The following is a 21,787-nucleotide window of genomic DNA, read 5'->3' on the forward strand; positions in this document are numbered from 1 at the left end:
CCTCGATTCATGCAGTATGGCTGATATGCGTGGCGTGTCGACGATAAGAAAGGTGTCGACGCTCGAGGTGTTGCAATGCAAAGGTGAAGATTGAGTGTGGGCGAAAGAGCACTCTATGTCTGAAAATTTAGTGCGGGGTCTCACAGAATCCAGCTAGCTGTTGTGGGCACATGAAACACACAAGTGAATGCGGGCATGCAGCTTCAGACGCTCGGAAGTTAACCGACGTCGACATGCTTCAACGCCGATCCACCGAAGAATCTTCTGCCACCGACGGCGTAGAACATGATTGCCATGAGCATCAGGCCACAAAGATGACCGATGCCCAGTTGAAAGTCGCAAGATCGTACTGTGGGGCACTGGCAACGGCGATAAAAACCAACGTTGCCAGCAAAGCGCCTCCAGATCAGTACGCACATCGAGAGTTCGTAGGTGCCAATGAATGCCATCAAAGTCAAGCTGACGATGGCCTGGAAGGCGACGGCGCTACCGAGTGGGACAAGATTCAACAGCAGAGCAAACAAAGCCACAACAATGACAGCTTTGGGCGGATAGTCCAGGTCTACCGGGATGTGCGCAATCCATCGACCGAACGGCACACCTCCATCTCGTGCAAACGCCATGAGTTGACGACTCGAGGCTGTCATGAAGTTCTTCGTGCCGAGGAAGGTGAGGATGATGACAACACTCGTCAGGCCTCTCGCACCAGCAACACTTCCCGTGGCAATCAGATTGACTCCAATGTAGGCGTAGCCATAGCGTTCACTGGCGATCATGGCATCCTCGGTGTAGCAGAAGCAGAAGAGGATCAGCATGCCTAGGCCAGATACTGCGCCAAAAGCGTATGACCGGACCACGCCTCTCGGCATACCCAGGGATGCATCTCGAGTTTCCTGGTCATGTCGGCGGAGTCTTTCGAAACTGGTGGCTCAACGTACCTCCGACACGTGCGCCTATGCACGAGTCGTATCAGCATCTGGCAATCTCGCAGTATAGGTCTGCCACTTACTGCACCATCGCTGCCGAACAAGCAGTACAACGCAAAAGCCTGTGCCATCAGTATCGCAGAGCGATCATTCGACCACCCTCCACCGTTCGTAAATGTCGTGAAGACTGCCGCATAATCATTTTTGGGTGCCATCACAGCATACGCGATCATCCTGGCAACGAAGCCGATGCCGAACACGATTGCAGCCGAGATCTCGAAGACAGCAAGATAGCGCACCCCGATAGTGTTCAGCAAGGTACAAGCAGCGTAACCGCCACAGCGATCAAGTACACTTGCCATGGCCTGACAACGGCGGAGTCATCGCCAATCGACGCCGTTATTGGGATCATGTACGCTAGAATGAACATGCCGACGGCCACACCACATGACTAGGACAAAGTCAGAAGCCAGCCGGAGATGTAGCTCCTAAGCCTACGCCAGCTGTTTGCGTCTTCGATCAGCATCTATCGGATCATGCAGGCGGCTGGCTTTCATACCTTGGACTAGCCAACATGTATACCCAATGGTACGGCCCTCCCGCCAACGGAACCATACTCGCAAGCTCAGCCATGGACACAACGATGGTGGAATAGAGCACAGCTGCAGACATGTAGACGGTGATTGTGTCTGCCGTTCCAGCCGATGACAAACCCAACGATGCCCCATTGAAGACATATGCCCACGAGCTTATGGTCATGATCATGAAGAAGGCCACGGTCCTGCTGTTGAGACTTCTCCGGAGCCGTTGTGGGTTGCCGAAGCGGCCCATATCCGCACGATCTGCTTCGGTCTCGTTGAATTCGCCGGAGGAATCTGTGTTGGGTACGCCTGCCTGAGTTGAGTGCGATAGCTTCTCATGGTCGAGGGCTGCCATGGTGATGTTGGGCTAAAGTGGACTTCTCGCTTAGGTCAGTGCGTCAAACGCGGAGCATGTAGAAGAAAGACAGAAAGATTGTGGTCCCGAGACATCTTCGATAAGCAGTCAAAAGCGCTCTGAAACTCTTATTTACCTGACCTTCGCGCTTTTCGCGAGATGTACACGCCATTAACGCGGGCAGCATGATGAAGTCCGCGGAATGTGTTGCTTGCGCCAGTGAGGTCTCGGCATCGCCATGATCGTAATAAAAAACATGAGGTGCCTGAACATGACCAAGGGAGCACTCTTTGAGGGGTTGGCGGTACACGAAGTGAAAGTAGTTGACGAGATGTGAAAGACGAAAAACGCAGAAGCAGAAGTGGTAGCAGTCGCGGCCCGAGAAGCACAGACTGCCAAGGGCGGTCAATGCACTGTCACGTGCAGGTTTGATCTTTCCGGGATCGTGTCGCGTACTTCGATACTCCCAACATCCTTCTTTCACTCCTTTTACTCGTTCACATCCAATGGGACGGGTTTCCTTCATTAAGCGAAGGGTAGCTTGGAAGGCACCGAGAGCCAGCGCTAGTCGTACCGTAGGGAGCTTGCGACCGTAGGTCAACGACGTTAGCGAGCGAAGGTGTCTAGAAAGCGCCCGTAGCGATGACTACAATCATAACGAGATCAAAATGTGGCGGTGCTGTAGCTGCTCGCCTATATAGGGTCGAGAGATAATCTGGAGCGCACGCTCTTATTAGTTAAAAAGAATCCAGAAATTTATGATTAGCTACGTATATACCCGCTAGCAGATTTAGACCCCTTCTCGGGGAAGAACTCCAAAATCTGTATACAGCTACCTTACACTTAATGCGAGGACACGGACAGCGATATTGTAGCTTCGAAACAGAGCTAGCTAGAAAGAGCGACGTCGAAAGGTTGCGCTACGAAGTGTCGGCGATGCGGCGCTATCGATGCGGGCGCATACCCTTCGCGCCTCCCCTTGAGATAGTCATCGGCTCTCCAGCACTACATTTTAATTGTTAGCAGACCTGTCCAACGCAGCGATGCAATGATTGACCTCGGCGCTAGTCACGTCGGCAAGTTAACGCAGGTGGGGCTTTGGTAAATCCGTCTCATGTCCAGGCCATATCTCCGGCATAACCCACGTTCGCGAGTGACGTTTCACATGCGACATCTAAAATAGCCTCACTTGATGCTCTACCATCAGAATCGGTATACTTGACCTCGCGACCTTCTCTTCGATGCTCCCAGGCCTGAGGCACTGACAACAGCCATTCAAGAACGAATCATGACCGATTACTTGAGCAATGTCGCCATCATCGGCGCAGGCCTTGGCGGATGTGCTCTGGCAGTAGCGCTTTCTGAAAGGAAGATACCAGTCACATTGTTCGAGGCACGCCCCGAGATCACAGAGGGCATACCTTCCGGAGTCATTCTCCCACCCAATGGCCTTCGCATACTGGATCGACTGGGTATCTTCCAGCGGATCAGGGATCCATGCTACATTCCAACTGATCGTGTATTCAAGAACGACCAAGATGAGACAACAAAGAAACTACCAGTCGGAGGCGTCGAGCGATGGGGTTACAGGAATCATCGAGTATGGAGAGGGATCTTGCTCGACGAGATGAAAGCCATCCTGAAGGAACGGAATGTGACCATCCACTACGAGTCGAGGTTTCAGGGTATAGTGTCCGACACAGCCAAAGAAGTGACGTTCCGCGTCAACAACGAAACCATCCACGCATCCATGCTCTTCGGCTCAGACGGCATCAACAGCTCAATACGCCAATACATCGCCCCAGGCGTCGAGCCCGAATACACAGGCCTGACAGCAGTCCTAGGCCACATCAAATGGTCCAACGTGGACTGGCCATATCCCGACTACGAGCACAACGCCACAATCCAAAGCAAGCCTGGCGCCATTCTCTGGATTGCAGAAGATTCAGAAGCAGTGAGATCATGATCGGGCTGCAGAAGCATACACCAAAGCATTCGAGAGAGGAGCTTGCAAAGTTACAAGCTGATCCGGATCAGCTCGCTGCGTTTTATACGGAGAATTATGATGAGTACGGTCCTACTGCTAGGAAGATTATAGATGCGGTGTGCAAGAGGAAAGAGTCGTTGTTCATATGGCCGTTCATGAAGATGCCGAAGCTGGAGAGATGGTATAGTGAGACTGGACGAGTCGTTCTCGTTGGGAATGGCGCACATGCGTTGCCGCCGAGCTCAGGCCAGGGCGTCAATCAAGCGTTGGAGGATGTCTACTTCATTACACTACTTCTCAGTTCGCTTGATGGGGTAGGCGAGAGGCAGAGACAAGCTTGCTCGTCATCCGAGCACTAGAATTCTGGCAGCAAGAGCGGCAAAAGCGAATAGACGCCATCTTCGACTGGACAAACAACACGACCCACCCGCCTCCCAGAAGCAGAAAGACAGAAAGTGTTGGCGGAAGGTAAAGTGAAAACCGACCAGGAGGAGGACATGGACTGGCTGTATCAGCCCAACATCGACGAGAAAGTAGATGTCTGGCTTCAGAAACAAAGATGAATCGTAAAAAGTCGCATCTACAAGAAAAGAACTCGCGAGGAAAAACACATCTCGTCATGACCCCAAACCCAACACTAAGGTGTCCAATCCCAGCTCAACCTAGCCCCTCCAGCCGGCTTCCCCACATTCTTAGCATACTGTCCCCCAAAGTTGCCTACACACCATTACCGTTAGCATCTCCCCAACTCCCGTCATCAATCCAATGCAATCCAGCTTACCAGGAGGATAATAATTACAAACCGTCAAATACGGCGGCACACTCCCTCCCACATTCTGCAACCCCTTCGCCGAGCAATCCGCCGTATAGCACCCCAGCTGCGTCGACCCATCCCACACGACCTGCGAGAAATGGCCCCAGGCACCGAAATTATCGTACGAAGGCTGCGCCTGGCCGTACAAGTTGCGGTATGCGGCGACTTCGTTGTTGTACCAGAGGTCTGTGATTGTGCCGGAGATGTTGGAGGCTTTGTAGCCGGCTGCTAGGTTTTGGCCGTAGCCGCCGCCGTCTTGGTCCCTGGTATGATGTTAGTAGGTGGAGATGTGTAGTGGGGATGGGGTGGATGCTGCTGACATTTTGTGGGCGAAGATGCAGAGCTCGGCGACCTTTCTGGCTGTTCTGACGGCGGTCAGGTTCCATCTGATCATTTGGGTTGGTCTGCCGTCGAAGGTATGGTTTTGTCGATGCTTGTTATGGTGGTTGACGGCGTAATGGGCGTAGGATTGGTCTCCGCTTTCTTTGGGCAATGGGAGCTGTCTCTTCTGTGGGACTGCTGCTCGAGCTACATTCTGATGGATGGGAGGGAGGACTGCAGCATTGGTAGCCTCCTCCACTGGTAGAGCATAGGCAGCGACCGCGAAGGCCGCAAGGGCAAGTGATGTAAAGTACATGATAGAGTTGAGAAGATCAGGAAAGTGATGTGCGGATACACAACTTTCCAAACTTTGGCACAAACATGTGCTTCATATACCCACTCGGTCCTGACGTGTCATGGATTACACTTCACGTGGTCGATGTCGTGTTCCCGAGCATGTCCAGTGCCTTCATACGTCAAGGCCGTGGTCGTGTGTCCATGAAACGACGTTTGCATACACGTACCAAAGAAGCTGAGACAGATGTGATGCGGTGGCCCCCGATCCATGTCCTTTGTGGCGTGCATGTGGAGAGTACCTGGGGTTGGAAGCGCTGACGGCTGCAGGTTCCCGCGCCTGAGATCGAAGCACCGCAGTGTAAGAACGGATTCTTGGTTGTCCGAAAGGGCACAAAGCTGGGCGACGTAGACACTACAGCAATGTTCGTCCCTCACCGACAGCAGACACACTTCGGGTCACTTGCCTTGTCCGGCGACAGCCAGAACGCACGAGAAGCCGGGCCAGTCAGAGGCTGCGTATTGAACAATGCAAGCGCTGTGAGGCTGCGTGTTCACGCTTACATTGCTCTAGAAGTGTTTGGTTCTGCTACTGCAGCAGCCAGCCATGATGCTTCAGCAAGCGATTGCACATCGTAGTCTGTCTGCCACTTTCATCTCCAATCGATCTGCATTGCATAACCGGCTTACGGACATCGACCTTGCGGAAATTCGATTGATGTGTGCAGGACAAAGACCCTCCCGCTTAGAATAGGATGCATAGGTTGACCATCGGGGGATCATGCGGCGGACGGATCGACGTCACGTTTGTTCGAAGGCTGTTGACGATGAGTGTTGATAAGCTCGCGATGTCCGAATCGACCGGTGAGGCTTTTGGAGGGCCGCTCGATGATGATCACGTCACGGAGAGTTGGCTGGCATCCGGTGTACGGGTTGGCCACGTGAAGTGTGTCGCCCCGTCGGGTACTCCGTTGCAAAGGAACGGTAGTCAGAAATCGCCGGAAACGTCCAAGTGCGGAGAAAGAGGCTGTCCGGATCGTCAGAGGTTGAAGCACAGTCCATGGTTCGGCGTTTGTCAAAAGAATGGTAGGCCATAACAGCGGTACCAAGCAGCTGGTCAAGAAGGGTCCGTTGAAACACGTCCAGACACGCGATTTCGATGCTAGCTGGAATGTCATGGTTGATGAGTCCAACAAAGCGATCGCAGCTTCGAAGGAGTCGCAGGACTTGTCGAGACAAAGAAGGATCTTCTCAAATTCGTGGAGCCAATCAAATTGTGGCTGCAGAGTGAGTCTGGCTATCTCGATTTGAACTGTTGTCATACACTGTCAGCTGCCGGTGGTGAAAGACTCTCGCATCATCGCAATTGCCATGCCCACCGGAGACATGCCATGCCTTTTCACTCGCACAGCTGGCGATGATATCGTCAGCTTGGGGCGCAGCGGTTAATAGGATGCCATGAGACACACCAACGGCCGTCAACGGCGTGCCAAAGCGTGATGTCTCGGTTTTGGAACCATCTCTTGATCCAACGCGGCTGGCGGAACGTAGATCTACCTGCGCTATTCAATCAGCAAGTCGGATGAGGCTGGCAGTCCGACTCTCACGGTTCATCGGCGCAAAGCGAACACCCAAGTGTCTCAGCTGCTCCTTGCAAAGGACTGAAAAAAGGAGCAGCTGGCAGAAGCGGCGGCTGATATAGTAGAGGTTGATGTCATTCTGGCAAAAGACACTCTGTTGTCCGTGGATGAGCAAGATGCCGCTGAACACGAGAGACGCACAGCTCCTGGAAGCCCCACAGCGTCTGGGTCAATGCACACCTGTTGGAAGCAACCAAGTACCTTCATAACAGAGGTCGTAGCGCTGTCTTGTGCGCATTTTCAGCATGCAGAGCGACACCTCCTGCTGAGACTACAGCGCGCTGTGTGCCTCCAAAGCAGAACCTCGTTGTCATCTTGTGCCTGTCCTGCTACTGCCGCCTCTTGCTGCCCTGAATCCCAACGATGCTCGCTCTAAACGAAGCGTGTGTCTCAAGCTGTCTGCACTCAGCTGCTTGCCGTATCGTTCGGTTGGCGCATAAGAGGGGGTCTCTGGCAGGACAGGTTGGTCGTGAACATTTGCTCCGCGGCATAGAGATATGCTACGCAACCTCTGGCGCGATCATCAGCACAAGCATCCGAGATCACAGACGTGGTCGTTGCGTGTACATGTAGGGCCCAAGGCTTGAAGTGGACGGATGTCTCACAGAAGGGATGCCGAGGAGCCCCATGAACGTCATCCACTTCGAAATGTACAATGTTGCCGACGTGTTGCATCTTCTAACCATTGAGACATTGACCTTTTGCATTTGTTGGTGGATATTAGATCAATACATCTGACCGTCTGTCGAAGTAATCTCCCATCCTAGGGCGCTTCCTTCTTCCTAGGAGCACAGCATTCGGAGGATAACAGTACTCTCCACCACCAAACACCATCAGAAAGAAACAACCAGGAACCAGTACCGGACTCCATCAGAAGAAACCACAATGGCACCCTCAAGAGCCCTCCCCAAGACCTCACCCCCACCACACCCACAACCCAAAATCCCTCAGAAGACGAAGCAGCAGTATCCCAACAATCCACCTCCGCCCTCCGCTCCGCCCGCCGCAACTTCTCCTACCTCCTCAACCCGGGCACCAGCACCGACCGCCCCAACCGCCTCCGCACCCGCGCCCTGCTCCGCACATTCCGCTACATCGCCCAATTCATCATCTGGCGCCTCGTCCGCTGGGCGAAATACGCAGCAGTCGGGTTCGCGGTCGCCACCGTGGCTGCTACCGGTTTTGGAACTGTTGTGAGTGGCGCGAGGTTTGTTCTTGCGCCGACGGGGATTGCGGGGAGTATTGTGGCCGCGAGTGTGTGGGGGGTCGGGAAGTTTGTGGCGAGGAAGGCGAATGCGAGGTGGAAGAGGGAAGGTGGGGACGGGGGGGTGGAGGGGAGGGAGAGGGTGTATAATGGGATGAGGGAGGAGAGGATGTTGCAGGAGGGGTATGAGGGTGGTGGGGCGGCTGTGCCGTGGTGAACGTTGTGTCGGTGACTTGGCTGTTCTAGTCTTGGCGCTTGCTCCGTTACGTCTCTCGAGTCTGCGAGCCGCAGTCCGCTCCCAATGATTCCGTTGCAAGGCCCAGTCTTTTGCTCATGAAGGCGCAGAACATTACAAGCCCTGCCAATTCTGCACTCCCATTTACAACACGCTCGCAGTACACTGCCCGTAAGCAGCCCATCATATCGCCAATACACCAAAAACCGCTTCTCCTCAACTACTCCCATCCAATCATAATGTTAGTCGCCATCTTATAGATCTCCAACCAATCCTCCACATCTGCCCAAGCCCCCTTCATCGCCTTCACCTTGATCGCAATAGCAAATGCGCCTGCTCCAGCATTCCACTCATAGTCGCCGGGATCACCAGGTACCATGTAAGTCACCCTCCCATCCCAGAACGCCTTCACCCAACTGAGTAGATTGTTCCAGCTCCGTACATTTCTGCCGATGTCAATCAAGACCTTGCTCCGCTTGTCGAATGGGATATGACGACCTGCATGCTGCCAAAAGGCAATTATGAGGCTAGGGTCGAAGTCTGGTGCGTCGATGGTGATCTCATTTTCATGGTAGTAGATGGGTGCAGCTTCTTGCCGGACCTGACGACATGTGCGTAGCAGTGCGGGTTGGTGGCAGTTGTTGCTGTCGCTGGTGATTGCTATCTCTTCCTCGGCGCATAGTGTGTAGCGGTAGATGGTGTTGCGTAGCTCCGCTGGCAGTTCTAGGAGGTGGCATGTCTTGTTCTCGGGTGGTGTCGAGGGTGCAGCCATGTTGTGTTGGAGAGACGAGTCTTTTTGTCAAAGGACTTGGAGTTGGCGGAGGAAGAAAGTGCAAAGGTGTGGCACATCGAAATAAGGTTTGGCAGCACGTGAACTGGGCCACAGGTGCACGCGAATTGAAGGCGTGCGTTAACGATAACTGGGAGTCTTATTCATCTGTCTGGATCATGCATTTGTTTAAATTGCCCTCACTACACATCAACGCAGGCTCTATCGTCCTCGAGACACCGAGTCAGCCGCATCAGAGTCCTGGTCGCCTCTTCGTGGGGCATCATGTCATCGTACTCCAAAGACCAAGAACCATAACATGAGGTGGAAGGACGATACATCGCGCGGAGACCAATGTTCGCACGCCATTGTTCAGGTCTTGCTTTCCTCGCTGGCCGACCCGCCATTCACCTCTTCGAACTCGCACACTGGAAGCGCTCCTTTGCAAATTGGGGTGTAGAACGACTTGACAACTTGTGCAGGGTCAAGTCCAATGAATCAGTGGCTCAGTCGCCACCTTATAGTGACCCAAGACCTCTACCGCATCATTCCAAGATCCTCCTGCGTCCTCAAGCTTCGATATCATGTGTGCAGCAGCAGCAGCGACGTTCCAAGCTGTCTTCCTGGTGCCTTGAATGGTCTTGTCGTCATCAATGGTTCCCATGGCCACAACCTCGTCCTCGAATACGGCTCTCATTAGGCTCAAGAAGTTGGTCCAGCTGGTCGGGTTCTTGCCGAAGTCAACTCTTGCTGGGCCCCAATGGCTGGGGCGGTGCTTGTTGAAGCTCAGGGCAACATCTGGGTTGAAGTCGTGAAGCCGGAAGGAGATCTCGCTCTCTTGGTAGAAAATGCCTGATGCCTCGTTGCGTATTTGTTGACAGGTGCGGAGCAAGCTCGGGTGCTGGAAGTTGCCTTTTGTGATCCTCAAGATGCCTTCTTGACATAGGGTGTATCGGTGGATGCGGTTGCGTAGTTCTGCTGGCAGCTCGGGGAGCGCGCATGGCTTCTGTGTGGTAGGCGTAGTCGAGGTCGTCATGATTGCGAATGTCTGGTGGCTTGTGTGCGCTTTGTTGGCCTGGGTAAGAATGCAGGTGGTCCGAGAAGAAAGTGTGAAGGAGTGTCAAGCGAGGAAAGAGTGAACCACCCTGAAACACTAGCGCGTGCAAACGCAACTTGCAAACTGCACCTTCCTGTTCCATACATCTTCTTGCCTTCTCAATGTCGCCGCCAGAGCACACCACACCTCCCCCGTCCAACCCCAACATGGCATCCAACACCGCGCTCGATGCCAAGAAGGCCGGCAGGCGGGTCGAGGCATTCGCAGCTGTCCAGTTCCGAAATGCCTTTCCCAATCTCGAGCAGAGTGTACTCGAGAGCATCACTCGCGAGGCAGTCACCAAGGCCTGCGACCAAATTGTTCAGCAGTGAGTCGATAGCTGCACCGAACACCACAAGCTGCTGTTACTGACCGGCATTACAGACATGAGGCGATGGAGGCATCGAAGGCTCGCCAGAATCTCCTCGACCTACCTGCTGAAGTTCGAAATCGCATCTACGAATACGTTCTAGCACCCGGTGGACGGGAGATGAGGACTGTTGAACTTCGCCCTAGAAGCACTTGGAGAGGCGTCTCACAAGTCATGGGCCGCGCGAGCTTCGCATCAGAGCCGTCACAGAATCAACCATTGTTTTCAACAGCATCACAGAAGACTCCAGCTCTCTGCAGGGTCTCGACTCCAGTGCGACTGGAGACGCTGCCCATGTATTACGCCAACACTTCGTTCATCCTGCACCTCGTTATCGACATTCCCTTCCATGAGCAACCCAAGGTGTGCTCCTCGATCGAGCACTGGCTGGCAGCCATCGGCAAAACCAGCGTGCAGCTGGTGAGAAGCGTACAAGTCATCATCGCAAGAAACTCCAACGCATCGCAGAGCTACAATCATGAGGAGATCATGCAAGGCCTCGGTAGTAGACTTCAAGGCCTACACGACAGATATGTAGATATCAGAATCGCCAAAGGTCCTTTGGACTGATGCCAGTGTGGGTGAATATGACCGCAGCGCTCTCAGCTTCTCCGAGCATGACCTCTTTCTACTGGGTTTGCTGTCGCGCCTCGACCCATCCACGCCGATACACCATCGCGAGTCTTCTGCGGCAAGACTCTTTGCTGCATCTCTTTCGGCGGACAATGTTCGTGCAGGCAGGCTCGATCGTGGCAAGGCAAGGTGGTCGGTGGGTTCGTGGAATTAGAGGTGCCTCGTGAGCATAGGTATCGGGCGCCGTGCTATTGCAGAGAGGTCCCAAATATGGATGCGGTCGCGTATTGACTTCGTTGTCGCGTACGAACGTGGAACTGAGTTCGTTTTGACAGCAAACCGTCGCGCCAAGATTTCCCAATCATTGGGATCCCTGCTCGCCAACCACTTCCTCACTTCCTCTTCCACCTCACGCCATCAACGCCATCGAATGCTTGATGCATAAGACGAGCTCGTGGTGAATAGTGTACTTCTATTCAAAGCACAGCTCGCCACATGCAGCTTACACCAATCCCTAAGCTATGCCTCTTTCTGCGGTGGAGCGTGGTGGGACAGCAGGCATTGGTCAGCCCATGCGCCACCTTCGTATGCATCTTTGCGGTCTGTCTGACCACGATCCGGACGCTGCTGCACATCGAAGCTAGCTACACACGCTACAGCATCGAACATACCGAATCATGGGCATCCATCACTAGCCACAGCATCCACTTTACTACTCCATCAAGCAACATTGTCAGCAAATACCATCCCGTCTGCAGAACCTGCGCCCGTATGTCTCGTGTTGATTGCATGGTGAGCGAGGCAGGCTCTGCACGCTTATGGAGTCGGTCCAGCCGCTGCTGCAGTACCAGCCCTCGACCCAGGATTAATGACTCGCTAACCAGGATGACGACTTTCAAGTCCTGCTTCGTGTGGTGGTAATAAGTGTACCAGAGGTAGGGCTGCTTGGAGCTTGCCGTCTGTTTCATATACCACGACAGCCTCCTCTCGCGTCTGGTATCTTGGGCCCTGAAGCATGTCCCAACCTCCTCTCTGTTTATGCTTTGATAGAACCCATCCACCCACGACTGGTAACTGAACACAACCACGGACCAGCCTGACTCGACCAGCCTTGGCCACGAAACAATGGCTCGACTACCAGACTACTCTCCGGCAGTGTGTCTGCGCCTGATCACAGACCTGGCCGAAGGACAAGATCACCACTGCACGTTGTGCACCTTCTTCCATGGACGGGAGGGACATTGCCAGCATGGCCCAGCAACTCAGCCATCAATACGGACAGCCACGCCTTTCACCGAATGCTCCTTCTACACGGCGCGAAGCGACACATCAGACAGCGACTTCACATTAAGCGCGAGAAGCTCATCAAGCACGATCAAAGCTCGGATTCAGATCTCAACATCAGACCTGAAACAGCATCATCTGAAAAGGAAGACCTCCCCGACTGAAGTCTCCCTTCGAGATCTGAACCTTCAGCAGGAACATAACCTCCGCATCCAACAGTCGGAAGAACAGCTCCAGCGAGTGTATGAAGAACAGATTCTATCCTACCTGAACGCGAATCATGGCGATCTGGGTACCATCTATGGACTTTCAGAGTAGAGTCTGGGTATTCTTTTCAGGCTTCTTGGAAGTAAGCCGACACCGGATCAGCTCACTGGACACCTGGCTGACATTGACAGATTAGCGACGGAGTTGAGGCGCAGCAGCGGGAATCCAAACAACAGGGAGCTGCGACTCTGGCGGTGTACGAACAGAATGCGTACCGACTTTGCACGATTTCACGACCTTGCTGCATACAGCTGTAGTGCACATAATACTTGACGAATTACGATAACGACCAAGAATAATACGAAGCATGAATCTACGAAGTCTCTAGTCTGAGGCCGGCTTTTCTTGGTTGTGACTGCTTTCGATGGTGTTGCCAATAGTGTTAATGGCTGTTTTGGGATAGCTGAAAGCTTCGGCAGTGCACCTGCATTAGGGTGAGAATGCTCAGCTGAGTCTTGAGACGCCATGTATCAGTGGTGCGTACTTCAGAGGGGGAGTGCTGACAACGCACAGGAATTGATGCCTTGGCTGCTTCTGATGTGGATTGGTACAAGCAAGTAGACTCGATGGCTGTACGAGCGTCGCACGCCCGAAGACTCGACAAGATGCTTCTGGTAGCTTAGACTTGCCTCGCCTTGGTGAGATACTGACATCCACTGCATGAAGGTGCGAGATGTATCCAGTTGTATTGCGGCTCACGGAAGTCTGGAGATCTTCACCCACTACATGTAGAGCAAGACATAACGACTCCGCCCGATACTGGCCGCACACGAAGAGCATCACTGGATCAAGAAGAAAGATTTCAACTCCAAATATCTCGTTACAATTACCTACATAACGCCAGCAGGACAATAAGCACAGGCCCTACCATAATGAGCGATCTGACTGCCATCCGGCCACCAAGCCAACATACGAAGGCTTTCAATTGGTTACATAATAGTCAAACTGTGAACTACCTGCTCGTGGTGCGCCAGGTATCTTTGTCCTTCCGGTCAGAATGGAGCGTAGATGTTTGGTACGTGCTGCCCTGCCCAGTCGTATCACGAGTCGACTGCCCCGTGTTACCATAAATGCCCGACTGGCCGGTAGGGGCGCTGGTGAACTTTTCGGAGGCAGCTTCGCCGCTACTGGTGTACTGGCCGCCGCGGTATATACCGCCGGGGTAATTGATGGTGCCGTATGGCTGCCAGTTATTGGAGTTGGATCCGGGCCCGGATCCAGACATCGTTGGTCGAGTAGCGTGGGTTGCGAAGTGTTGGCGGGTATGGTGAGTATACTTGGTTCAGGCAGAGTGTCACGCTGATGCTAGGGCTGTGTGCGTTGGAGGGTTGCGAGATGGTAGAGGGACAGCAGAGGAAAGCGGTGGTCGATCGAGCGAGAGTAGAGGTCTCTGCCGGCGACATTCACTACTGATGGTGTGGCTCTAGCGATCTGTGGGTGATGTTTTCGCGGCTGTGAATACCACCTGCCGTATCGAGTCGAGACAAAAGCAGCATGCACTGTGGTATTACACTCACTGCCCTAAACGAAGACCCTCCGCATCATATGTCGAGTGGTCCCACGAGGGCTAAGGTCATATAGTCGGCATCGAGCGTCTACGATACTTACGCTCAGGTTGTACAGCTGTGGAAGATGCTGAGGTAAATCCTATTCGGCATGAATACCAGAGGCCACCATCATGTGGTAGTGAATAAAGCACCGCAGTGGACTGCACATTGTTGTGTTGTCGGTGTTTGTCTAGTACGACAATGGCTTTGTCTGACAAGCTCGCGGTATAACACGCACTTCTTTGAGAGTCTCGACCCACAGCCTCGTCTGTCCTGCTCACATTCAGTATTCAATACCGTAGTGCAGGCACTACTATACAGAAGATGGGGCAAACCGTCAGCAGTAGTGTTTTCGCGACAAGCAGTACGGCCTCCAGCACCGAGACAATCCACCCCTCAGCATCCATCACGGCTACTATCACCACTTCCGCGATCGAGCCTCATCCTACCCCCGTGAATGGGACTGAGACAGTCACCCGAATGATGACCACAACAATATCAGCCACTACCATTATCAACGGCACATCAAGTGCACAGCCATCGTTGACTCCAGTTCCGAGTGCGGTGAGCAGCAGCCCAATTCCTATTGGCTACGTCGTGGTTGGTACCGTCTACATTTCTATCCTCGCCCTCCTGTTCTGCGCAGTGACAGTCTTCTGGGTTGGGATGAAGATCGTGCTGGCTATTGATCGGTACAAGGCACACAAGGTGAGAAAGGCAGAAGACATCGAGAACAGAGTGGTTACTGAGACAGTCAGGAGGAGAATGCCAGGCCGGTTGATCCGCAGGCTGAGACGCCGTTCTGAACGGAGCTATGCTCGCAAAGTTGTTGTGGAAATCGAGATGCAGCCGGTTCAGAGTGATTCGGGGCCCGACCATGATGATGGGCGTCAGCGGTCTCTATACCCGATGAGGGCCCTTCATACCGAGAAGCGTCCGCATTTGACACACCCAGATCGAAATTCCACCTGCGACAGTCAGCATTCGATCCATGACAACAGTCATTTTGTCGAGCTTGTGGAAGTCCCTGTGGACGTCACAGTCGATATCGCGGCGTGGTGGCAGTCTGGATATAGCACAAAGTGAGTATCTTCGAGTCGTCATTGCCGCTTCGCTCTCAGCTGGCATGGCTACATCTTCGACCCGAGAGAGCATGCTTTGTTGCCCTGCACTGCCGTAGGTATACGAGACAGTCGAAGCGAAGATGCTACCCTCCAGCAAAGCGACTTCAACACTATATCCTCCCACACAGCCCCTTCATGTTTGCCCCCCCTCCTGCTACTCATCTCATCCCTCTCATCCGATCATTCGAATCCAGTAACTTCGTCACTCAACCATTACCTAGATCCTTCTCTCCAAGCAAAAAATGTGCTGTTGGCGGTTGTGAACCTCCAAAGGTAAGCGTAGCGGAGTGGAGCCCTCTACCAACCCTTCTAGACTGCAAAGTAGCGTACGATCCACGCTACCGCTACCCGACGTACAGTGCTTATTATACGACGACATAGGCGTTAGCGACGAGTATATGTTTGCGAGTTCGCCAACAGGCACAGTGCGGTAGGTCACGTGACCCTGGAACTTGAAAGTTGACCAATCAGAGCGGGCGCCAAGGCTAGTTGAGGGCTGGTATATGTTGTAGGGGTGATTGACGAGTGTACAAGCTTGCTGAACCATGAAACAATAAGGGTGATCAGATACCTTCTGAATTGCATAAGATGTATCTATGGTGGCTACAGATATTGCTGATATAGGGTGTGTGGGCCAAGTCCTGACTAATATGGTACCCAAGTCACCTGATTCACAACACTCCCCTTTCAGGCTGGCAGATTGTCTGCCAGGATGACCCCATAGACCTAGTAGGTGCAGGCACCTCCTATATCCTTCAGATGTGCATCACCTCAGCTGTTTTGCACATGTTAGCATATGCCAAACTGCTCCAGTTATCACAATCATCAGGTGCCAGAATGCCTGTATAGCTCCACTTCTGAGCTTATTGAGCTTCATCTTTCCTCTTTTGGAAGCAATTGGAAGCTTCTCTTGTGAAGGGTCCAGCAGGCAGTAGCGAATGTCATAAGCAGGCGTGCTTAAAAGAACTTCCTGTAGCACCAGCAACTCTTCCCTCTTCATACCACTTCTGCAGTGCCAATGCTGCTCTCTCCCCACGCGAGTCCCCAGGTCATCGCTCCTACCCACGATCTCCCACTGGTAGTGGCTTCCCAAGCCCATCCCAGAATCCTCCATCTCCTGGCTTGTCCCAGACTCGCATAGGCCAGCCAGTCAACCCAACCAACTTGCTCCCAGCAGAGATTGACTATCGCATCACTGCTCCACGAGCTCCTGGTGACGGGTCCAGAACTGCCTTGCTTGAGCTGAGGATCCCATATCAGAGTTCAGCCAGCAGAGATGAGGCAATTGTTGCCATCCGTAATCTTCTGGCTCGCTTGGCTACTGATGATGCTTTCTGGGATGGCATGATGAGCAACTCCAAGGAGATTTGGGCTGATGAGATGATGAGACAACTTCCTCAAAGTGGCCCAGAGAGACTTCTATGCGATTATTTTCCTTTGTTATGAGATGGCTTGCTTTGAAAGGCAGCCATGATATGACCCTGATGGGTCCCTAATGATGAGCAGATAGCTCCAAAAATTAATACAAATGAATGTGCTTTGAACAAATGAAATTTCCTATGGTATCCAGTGACAAATAAAATCGTGCCTCAGCGTGAATACCTTCTTAGAGAATGTGGTTTGGGGACTTTGGCTTTGTAAGCCAGTCTGCTAGCTGAAGGGTTGTTAGGATATTTTCAACCACAATGACACCTTGCTCATGAATCCATCTGCAGAAGTGATTCCTGAGCCTGACATGCTTTGTCCTTTTGTGGTTAGAGTGATCCCTTATAAGCTTGACAGCTGACTGGTTGTCTACAAAGATTTTGGATAGGGATGCTTTCCATCCTGTCATCTTTTGAGTCTCCTGCAGGAGGTTCCTCATCCACATCACTTCTCTGCAGCATTCAGTGAGGGCCACATATTCTGCCTCAGTGCTGGAGAGCACTACCTACTTCTGGAGGGCAGATTTCCATGCTACTAGGCCTCCAGCCATCTTGATTAGGAGCCCAGATGTGGATCTGCCTGAAGGATCCTCAGAAAAGTCTGAATCTGTGTAGATGTCAGGCCTTAGGGAAGAGTTCTTTCTGAAGATTAGGCCCTTATCAATTGTTCCAGCAATGTATCTCCAAACATGCTTTGTAGCTATAATGTGGTCTGCAGATAGGTTGGCCAGAAATTTGGCCAAGTGATTTGTAGTATAGGAGATGTCTGGCCTTGTTTGGTTGGCCAGATACTGGAGTTCCCTAATCATTGTGTTGAACAGATTGTAGTCCTAGATAGAGCATTGTGAGGTATGCTTCTTATACAGGCGGTCAAGGGGATACTTGACACTTTTGGCTTGGTCAAGGCCATGCTTCTGGAGCTTCTCTAAAGCATAATGCTTATGGGAGATGAGAAGGTCTCCCTTCTTGTTCAGCTTCAGATGCATGCCAAGGAAGAGGTTGGTGTCCACAGTCTTGATAGAGTACTCCTTCTTCAGGCTAGCAATAAGGTTGTCAATCCTCTTTTCAGATTTGCTAAAAATTTGGAAGTCATCCACATAAAGGAGGACAAGAATGTCCTCCCCCTGAAAGAGGCAAGCATCAGAATCTGTCCTCTTCAGGCCAAGAGCTTCAAGAGTCTCTTTTGCATTATAGTACCAGAGGTTGGCTGACTGTTTCAATCTATAAAACCCTTTCTTGATCTCCAGGACCAGGTTTGATGCATTCTTCTTGATCAGTTCAGCTCCTTCAGGTGGTCTGATGAAGAGAGGTCTATCAATCTTGGGGTTCATGAAGGCTGTTTCCACATCAATTTGCCTTCTCTTCTAGCCAAGCACTATGCACAGAGCCAGGAGGATTCTGCTAGTAGCATGCCTTGGGGTGGGTGCAAATGTGTTGACATAGTCCATCCCAAGTCTTTGGGTGAATCCCTTTACAGTCCATCTGGCTCTGCGCTTTTCAATGGTTCCATCTGGCACATACTTGTAATGAAGTACCCATTTCCCAGAGAGAAGCTTCCTTCCCTTTGGGACCTTGGACATATGGATCCATTGGACACATTCTGTGTCTTCAAGAGATGTGAATTCTTTCCTGACTGCCCTGACCCATTCAGCTCTGTCAGGCCTGCCGAGGGCATTAGTGAGGGAAGTTGGGTCTTTCAACTTCTCCTTCTTGGGTGCAGATTCTGCAGCTGCAGCAGAAAGTCTTTGATTGGCAAGTCTTCTGTATTCATGCTGGGCTCTGCCCTCTCTGGTGCTTCTTCTTGTGGCCTCAGGAATGACCTTTGCTTGTTTCATGACAGTTGATTCCACTATATCACCTCTCTTTCTTTTGCCAGGATGGGGCTGAGGATGGAATGGCGTCATGAGGTTGTCAGGGTCGTCAGGTGAGTCCTCTGGGTCTTGTTGCCCATGGACAGTTTCTCCAGGAGTGGTTTCCTGGATCTGGGGGGAAGCGCTTCTTAGCGTATGTGAGAATGTCACATGCTCCCCTTGGCGCTCTGGGGAGTCTTCTGTTGATGCACCATTTTGTCCAGCTGGGTCACTATGCTGCTGCAGCTCCCCCTGGGGCTGCTCAGTCTCCTGTCCATTCTGTGGAGAGGTGTGACGCGCTTGGGGCGCATGTTGGGGCATGTGATTGCGCCCTTGTGGAGAGTGAGGCTCCATGGGACTTGCTGAGGGGCCTCCTGGGACATCTGGGGGGTCTTCAGGATCCATTTGGGAGGTGGATCCTTCTTCTCTTTCACTCCCATCATGCACTGCTTCAAGCTGGGAGCTCTGATCTCTTGGAGATGGCTCCCCCTGAGCGACCTGCTGGGCAGCAGGGTATGGATGGCCAAATAGGCAGTCTTCATTGAAGGTGCAGTGGGGTCCAAACTTGGAATCATCTGTCCACATCCTCCCATTCCAGACTGGTCTCTAGAGCAGGTAGTTGGTTGAGGAGTCTTCCTGGAATCCAACATACCACCATATCTCTGCTCTGGGCATGAACTTGGCTGAATCTTGCTTGTTGTCCAAGTTTCTAAATGCCTTGCACCCAAACCTCCTGATGTTGCTCAGGTCAACCTCCCTGACCCCCAGCCCAAGGTCTTCTCCAAAGTCCTGGATTGGGATCTTCTTGGCGGTAAGGTTGTAGAGTCTGTTGGTGATGTAGCATGAATGCTTCATAGCAAAATGCTATATGAATTGTGGGAGGCCAGAGTCTATCATCATAGCTCTTGCCTTGTTCACCACAACCTTGTTGGAAGCTTCTGCAATCCCATTCTGCTCAGGAGTGTATGGGGCTGAGAAATCCCATCTGATGCCTTCAGCCTGGGCTTCCCTGGCAAGTTCCTTGTTGTTGAACTCCCCTCCTTGGTCAGAGAACCATATCTTAGGGGTCTTCTTGTAGAAGTTCCACATCTTGGCTAAGAATGCCTTGATTGCTGCAGGGGCATAATCTTTCTTCTCCAATGGTATACACCATCTCATCCTTGTCTTTGTACAGGTGAGCATCAGACAGTACTTGTACTTCTGTGAGGATACTGGCTCAATTGGGCCAATCAGATCTGCATGATTTTCATCAAGGGCATGGAGTGCCAAGGGTCTGGGAGTTCTTGAAACAACTCTCTGTGACCTGGACAACTTGTATGGCTCGCAGTGTCCAAGTTCTGCAGTATTAATTCCTTCAAGGCCTGTTGCTACACTCTTCGTAGCATTGAGTAAGGTGCTGCCAATGTGCCCAAGTCTTTAGTGCCATCTAACATTGTCAGCTCTTGGCTTGGCAAAGGCAAGTGCTGCAAGGCCTCTCAGTTTTGATCTGTTGATTTTGCTCTTTGGAGCTCTCCTAATGCGGAAGTTCCTGAGCACAGTCACATTCTTGACTATTGTGAGCAAGCCCACTGGCTTGCCTTTCTGGAGCAGGGTGTTTGATGGCCTGTCTATATAGATGCCATGATCTTTAAACATAAGTTCTGCAGAAATCAATGTAGCATCAGCATCTAGGGAGTACAGGACATTGCGGGCCATGAAGGTTTGCTTCTGGCCAAATTGGTTCTTGAACACAATTTCCATGTCTCCCTTAATGTACAGCTGGGATCGTCCAACTGCTTGGGAGAAGCATTTGGGTTTGTGCAGTCGCCTCACATTGATGAGGTCATCCAGCATGTTAGTGATGTGAAAGGAAGTGCCTGTATCCCAGATTTTGTCTGACATAAGCAGGCTAAGCACTGCAGCAGCGGCTCTTCCACAGGTCAGTTCATTTGCTGCCATTGCCACTGCTGCTCCTGCTCTCCCATTAGGTAGTCAGAAGTTTGATTGCTCCCCTTCATCAAAAGCATCTCGCTTCTGAGGGGTGTCAGACTCTGATTGGTCATCATCTTCAACAGCTGCTGCTGCTTTGCCCTTTCCCTTGCCTTTCTGGCCTTGGGCTTTCTGCTTTGGGGTTTTCCCCTTCTTAGGGTCTTTCCCTTTGCTCCTGGGGTTCTTCTCCGGATGCTGCTTAAAGCAATTGGCATTGGTGTGCTTATGGGTGCATTGAGTGCAGAGATCCTCATCATCAAAAGCTCCTCCAATAAGTCCAGTCCTGATGGATGTTAGGACTTGTTCCCTTCTAAGGGTGGAGATCATGGTCTCCAGGGATGTGGTTTCTGGAGGATTGTTATGCCTCCATGTTCTGAGCCATTCAACATGGTTCAGTCCCTCCACAAAGTTAAGTCTGTAGTACCCATCTGGCATAACAAAGAGAGGCTTAAGCTTCTTCTTGTCATCCACCTGTGAGGTTACTATGAACTGATCTAGAGCAATCCTGTGGTTGTGTACCCAGGATTGGAATGATTCACAGTATCTGAGAGTGTTTGGGCGAAGCTCATCAAGCTTTAGCTTGTTGACACTCCTCATTGCATCATATAGATCAATTGTGGCCACAGGTTTCCAGGTTGTTGCAATGGTATCATACAGCTCTTTGGCAGACTTGTCTGCCTCACCAAAGTTTGGCCTTATGCTTGGATCAAGTCTTGATGTGATGCAACCAAATGCTTTTATATCACTGATCTTCCATTTCTTGTATGCAGCCTTGTAGCCTGGGCTATCCTGCCCAATGGGTGTGGTCTCTCCCGCATAAGTTGCTGGGGAAGGCATTGAAACCTTGTCCACCCAGTCCAGATCATGGAAGACATGCCCCGCTAGATCGTTCTCCAGAAGGGCTGTCAGGAGCATCGTTTTCCAGGCTTGGAACTGGACTCCCTTCTTCAGCACCTGGTTGTCCTTGGCGGATTTGGCCAGGCTGCTGTGGTTGTTAAGCGTAGCGACCGAGCGCCAGCCACACCGGAGTACTAGCTTGCGAGTACGTAGGTGAGGCGTCAGCGAGGGAGTGAAGCTCTATACCAGCCCTCAACTAGCCTTGGCGCCCGCTCTGATTGGTCAACTTTCAAGTTCCAGGGTCACGTGACCTACCGCACT

At 52.1% G+C, this 21,787-nt stretch overlaps 14 protein-coding genes across 14 annotated transcripts; 5 read left to right on the top strand and 9 right to left on the bottom strand.

Annotated features, from left to right (window-relative positions):
- Positions 1–218: 218 nt before the first annotated feature.
- CLAFUR5_08862 (uncharacterized protein) lies at positions 219–1,288 on the bottom strand (the record flags this gene model as incomplete). The annotated part of the gene is made up of 2 exons (XM_047908010.1): positions 219–893; positions 1,010–1,288. The coding sequence occupies 2 exons, from the start codon at positions 1,286–1,288 to the stop codon at positions 219–221; spliced, it is 954 nt and encodes a 317-aa protein (XP_047766199.1).
- Positions 1,289–1,460: 172 nt separating this feature from the next.
- Positions 1,461–1,862, bottom strand: CLAFUR5_08863 (uncharacterized protein; the record flags this gene model as incomplete). The annotated part of the gene is made up of 1 exon (XM_047908011.1): positions 1,461–1,862. The coding sequence occupies one exon, from the start codon at positions 1,860–1,862 to the stop codon at positions 1,461–1,463; it is 402 nt and encodes a 133-aa protein (XP_047766200.1).
- A 1,288-nt stretch (positions 1,863–3,150) lies between these two features.
- Positions 3,151–4,412, top strand: CLAFUR5_08864 (FAD-dependent monooxygenase OpS4; the record flags this gene model as incomplete). The annotated part of the gene is made up of 3 exons (XM_047908012.1): positions 3,151–3,816; positions 3,840–4,163; positions 4,242–4,412. 3 exons carry the CDS (start codon positions 3,151–3,153, stop codon positions 4,410–4,412), a joined length of 1,161 nt encoding a protein of 386 aa, XP_047766193.1.
- Positions 4,413–4,486: 74 nt separating this feature from the next.
- Positions 4,487–5,300, bottom strand: CLAFUR5_08865 (putative pathogenesis-related protein; the record flags this gene model as incomplete). Its single annotated transcript, XM_047908013.1, has 3 exons — positions 4,487–4,566; positions 4,631–4,926; positions 4,984–5,300. 3 exons carry the CDS (start codon positions 5,298–5,300, stop codon positions 4,487–4,489), a joined length of 693 nt encoding a protein of 230 aa, XP_047766194.1.
- Positions 5,301–7,034: 1,734 nt separating this feature from the next.
- Positions 7,035–8,339, top strand: CLAFUR5_08866 (uncharacterized protein; the record flags this gene model as incomplete). The annotated part of the gene is made up of 2 exons (XM_047908014.1): positions 7,035–7,115; positions 7,686–8,339. The coding sequence occupies 2 exons, from the start codon at positions 7,035–7,037 to the stop codon at positions 8,337–8,339; spliced, it is 735 nt and encodes a 244-aa protein (XP_047766195.1).
- A 238-nt stretch (positions 8,340–8,577) lies between these two features.
- On the bottom strand, positions 8,578–9,129 carry CLAFUR5_08867 (uncharacterized protein; the record flags this gene model as incomplete). The annotated part of the gene is made up of 1 exon (XM_047908015.1): positions 8,578–9,129. One exon carries the CDS (start codon positions 9,127–9,129, stop codon positions 8,578–8,580), a length of 552 nt encoding a protein of 183 aa, XP_047766196.1.
- Positions 9,130–9,610: 481 nt separating this feature from the next.
- Positions 9,611–10,162, bottom strand: CLAFUR5_08868 (uncharacterized protein; the record flags this gene model as incomplete). Its single annotated transcript, XM_047908016.1, has 1 exon — positions 9,611–10,162. The coding sequence occupies one exon, from the start codon at positions 10,160–10,162 to the stop codon at positions 9,611–9,613; it is 552 nt and encodes a 183-aa protein (XP_047766191.1).
- A 227-nt stretch (positions 10,163–10,389) lies between these two features.
- CLAFUR5_08869 (uncharacterized protein) lies at positions 10,390–11,162 on the top strand (the record flags this gene model as incomplete). The annotated part of the gene is made up of 2 exons (XM_047908017.1): positions 10,390–10,550; positions 10,607–11,162. The coding sequence occupies 2 exons, from the start codon at positions 10,390–10,392 to the stop codon at positions 11,160–11,162; spliced, it is 717 nt and encodes a 238-aa protein (XP_047766192.1).
- Positions 11,163–12,290: 1,128 nt separating this feature from the next.
- Positions 12,291–12,767, top strand: CLAFUR5_08870 (uncharacterized protein; the record flags this gene model as incomplete). The annotated part of the gene is made up of 1 exon (XM_047908018.1): positions 12,291–12,767. One exon carries the CDS (start codon positions 12,291–12,293, stop codon positions 12,765–12,767), a length of 477 nt encoding a protein of 158 aa, XP_047766545.1.
- Positions 12,768–13,668: 901 nt separating this feature from the next.
- CLAFUR5_08871 (uncharacterized protein) lies at positions 13,669–13,941 on the bottom strand (the record flags this gene model as incomplete). The annotated part of the gene is made up of 1 exon (XM_047908019.1): positions 13,669–13,941. The coding sequence occupies one exon, from the start codon at positions 13,939–13,941 to the stop codon at positions 13,669–13,671; it is 273 nt and encodes a 90-aa protein (XP_047766544.1).
- An 805-nt stretch (positions 13,942–14,746) lies between these two features.
- Positions 14,747–15,349, top strand: CLAFUR5_08872 (uncharacterized protein; the record flags this gene model as incomplete). Its single annotated transcript, XM_047908020.1, has 1 exon — positions 14,747–15,349. One exon carries the CDS (start codon positions 14,747–14,749, stop codon positions 15,347–15,349), a length of 603 nt encoding a protein of 200 aa, XP_047766543.1.
- Positions 15,350–18,175: 2,826 nt separating this feature from the next.
- CLAFUR5_08873 (uncharacterized protein) lies at positions 18,176–19,066 on the bottom strand (the record flags this gene model as incomplete). Its single annotated transcript, XM_047908021.1, has 1 exon — positions 18,176–19,066. One exon carries the CDS (start codon positions 19,064–19,066, stop codon positions 18,176–18,178), a length of 891 nt encoding a protein of 296 aa, XP_047766542.1.
- Positions 19,067–19,267: 201 nt separating this feature from the next.
- CLAFUR5_08874 (uncharacterized protein) lies at positions 19,268–19,750 on the bottom strand (the record flags this gene model as incomplete). Its single annotated transcript, XM_047908022.1, has 2 exons — positions 19,268–19,525; positions 19,586–19,750. 2 exons carry the CDS (start codon positions 19,748–19,750, stop codon positions 19,268–19,270), a joined length of 423 nt encoding a protein of 140 aa, XP_047766549.1.
- A 327-nt stretch (positions 19,751–20,077) lies between these two features.
- On the bottom strand, positions 20,078–20,494 carry CLAFUR5_08875 (uncharacterized protein; the record flags this gene model as incomplete). Its single annotated transcript, XM_047908023.1, has 1 exon — positions 20,078–20,494. The coding sequence occupies one exon, from the start codon at positions 20,492–20,494 to the stop codon at positions 20,078–20,080; it is 417 nt and encodes a 138-aa protein (XP_047765813.1).
- Positions 20,495–21,787: the final 1,293 nt, after the last annotated feature.

Source organism: Fulvia fulva, chromosome 9, assembly GCF_020509005.1.
Source record: "Fulvia fulva chromosome 9, complete sequence".
NCBI classification, from domain to species: Eukaryota; Fungi; Ascomycota; class Dothideomycetes; order Mycosphaerellales; family Mycosphaerellaceae; genus Fulvia; species Fulvia fulva.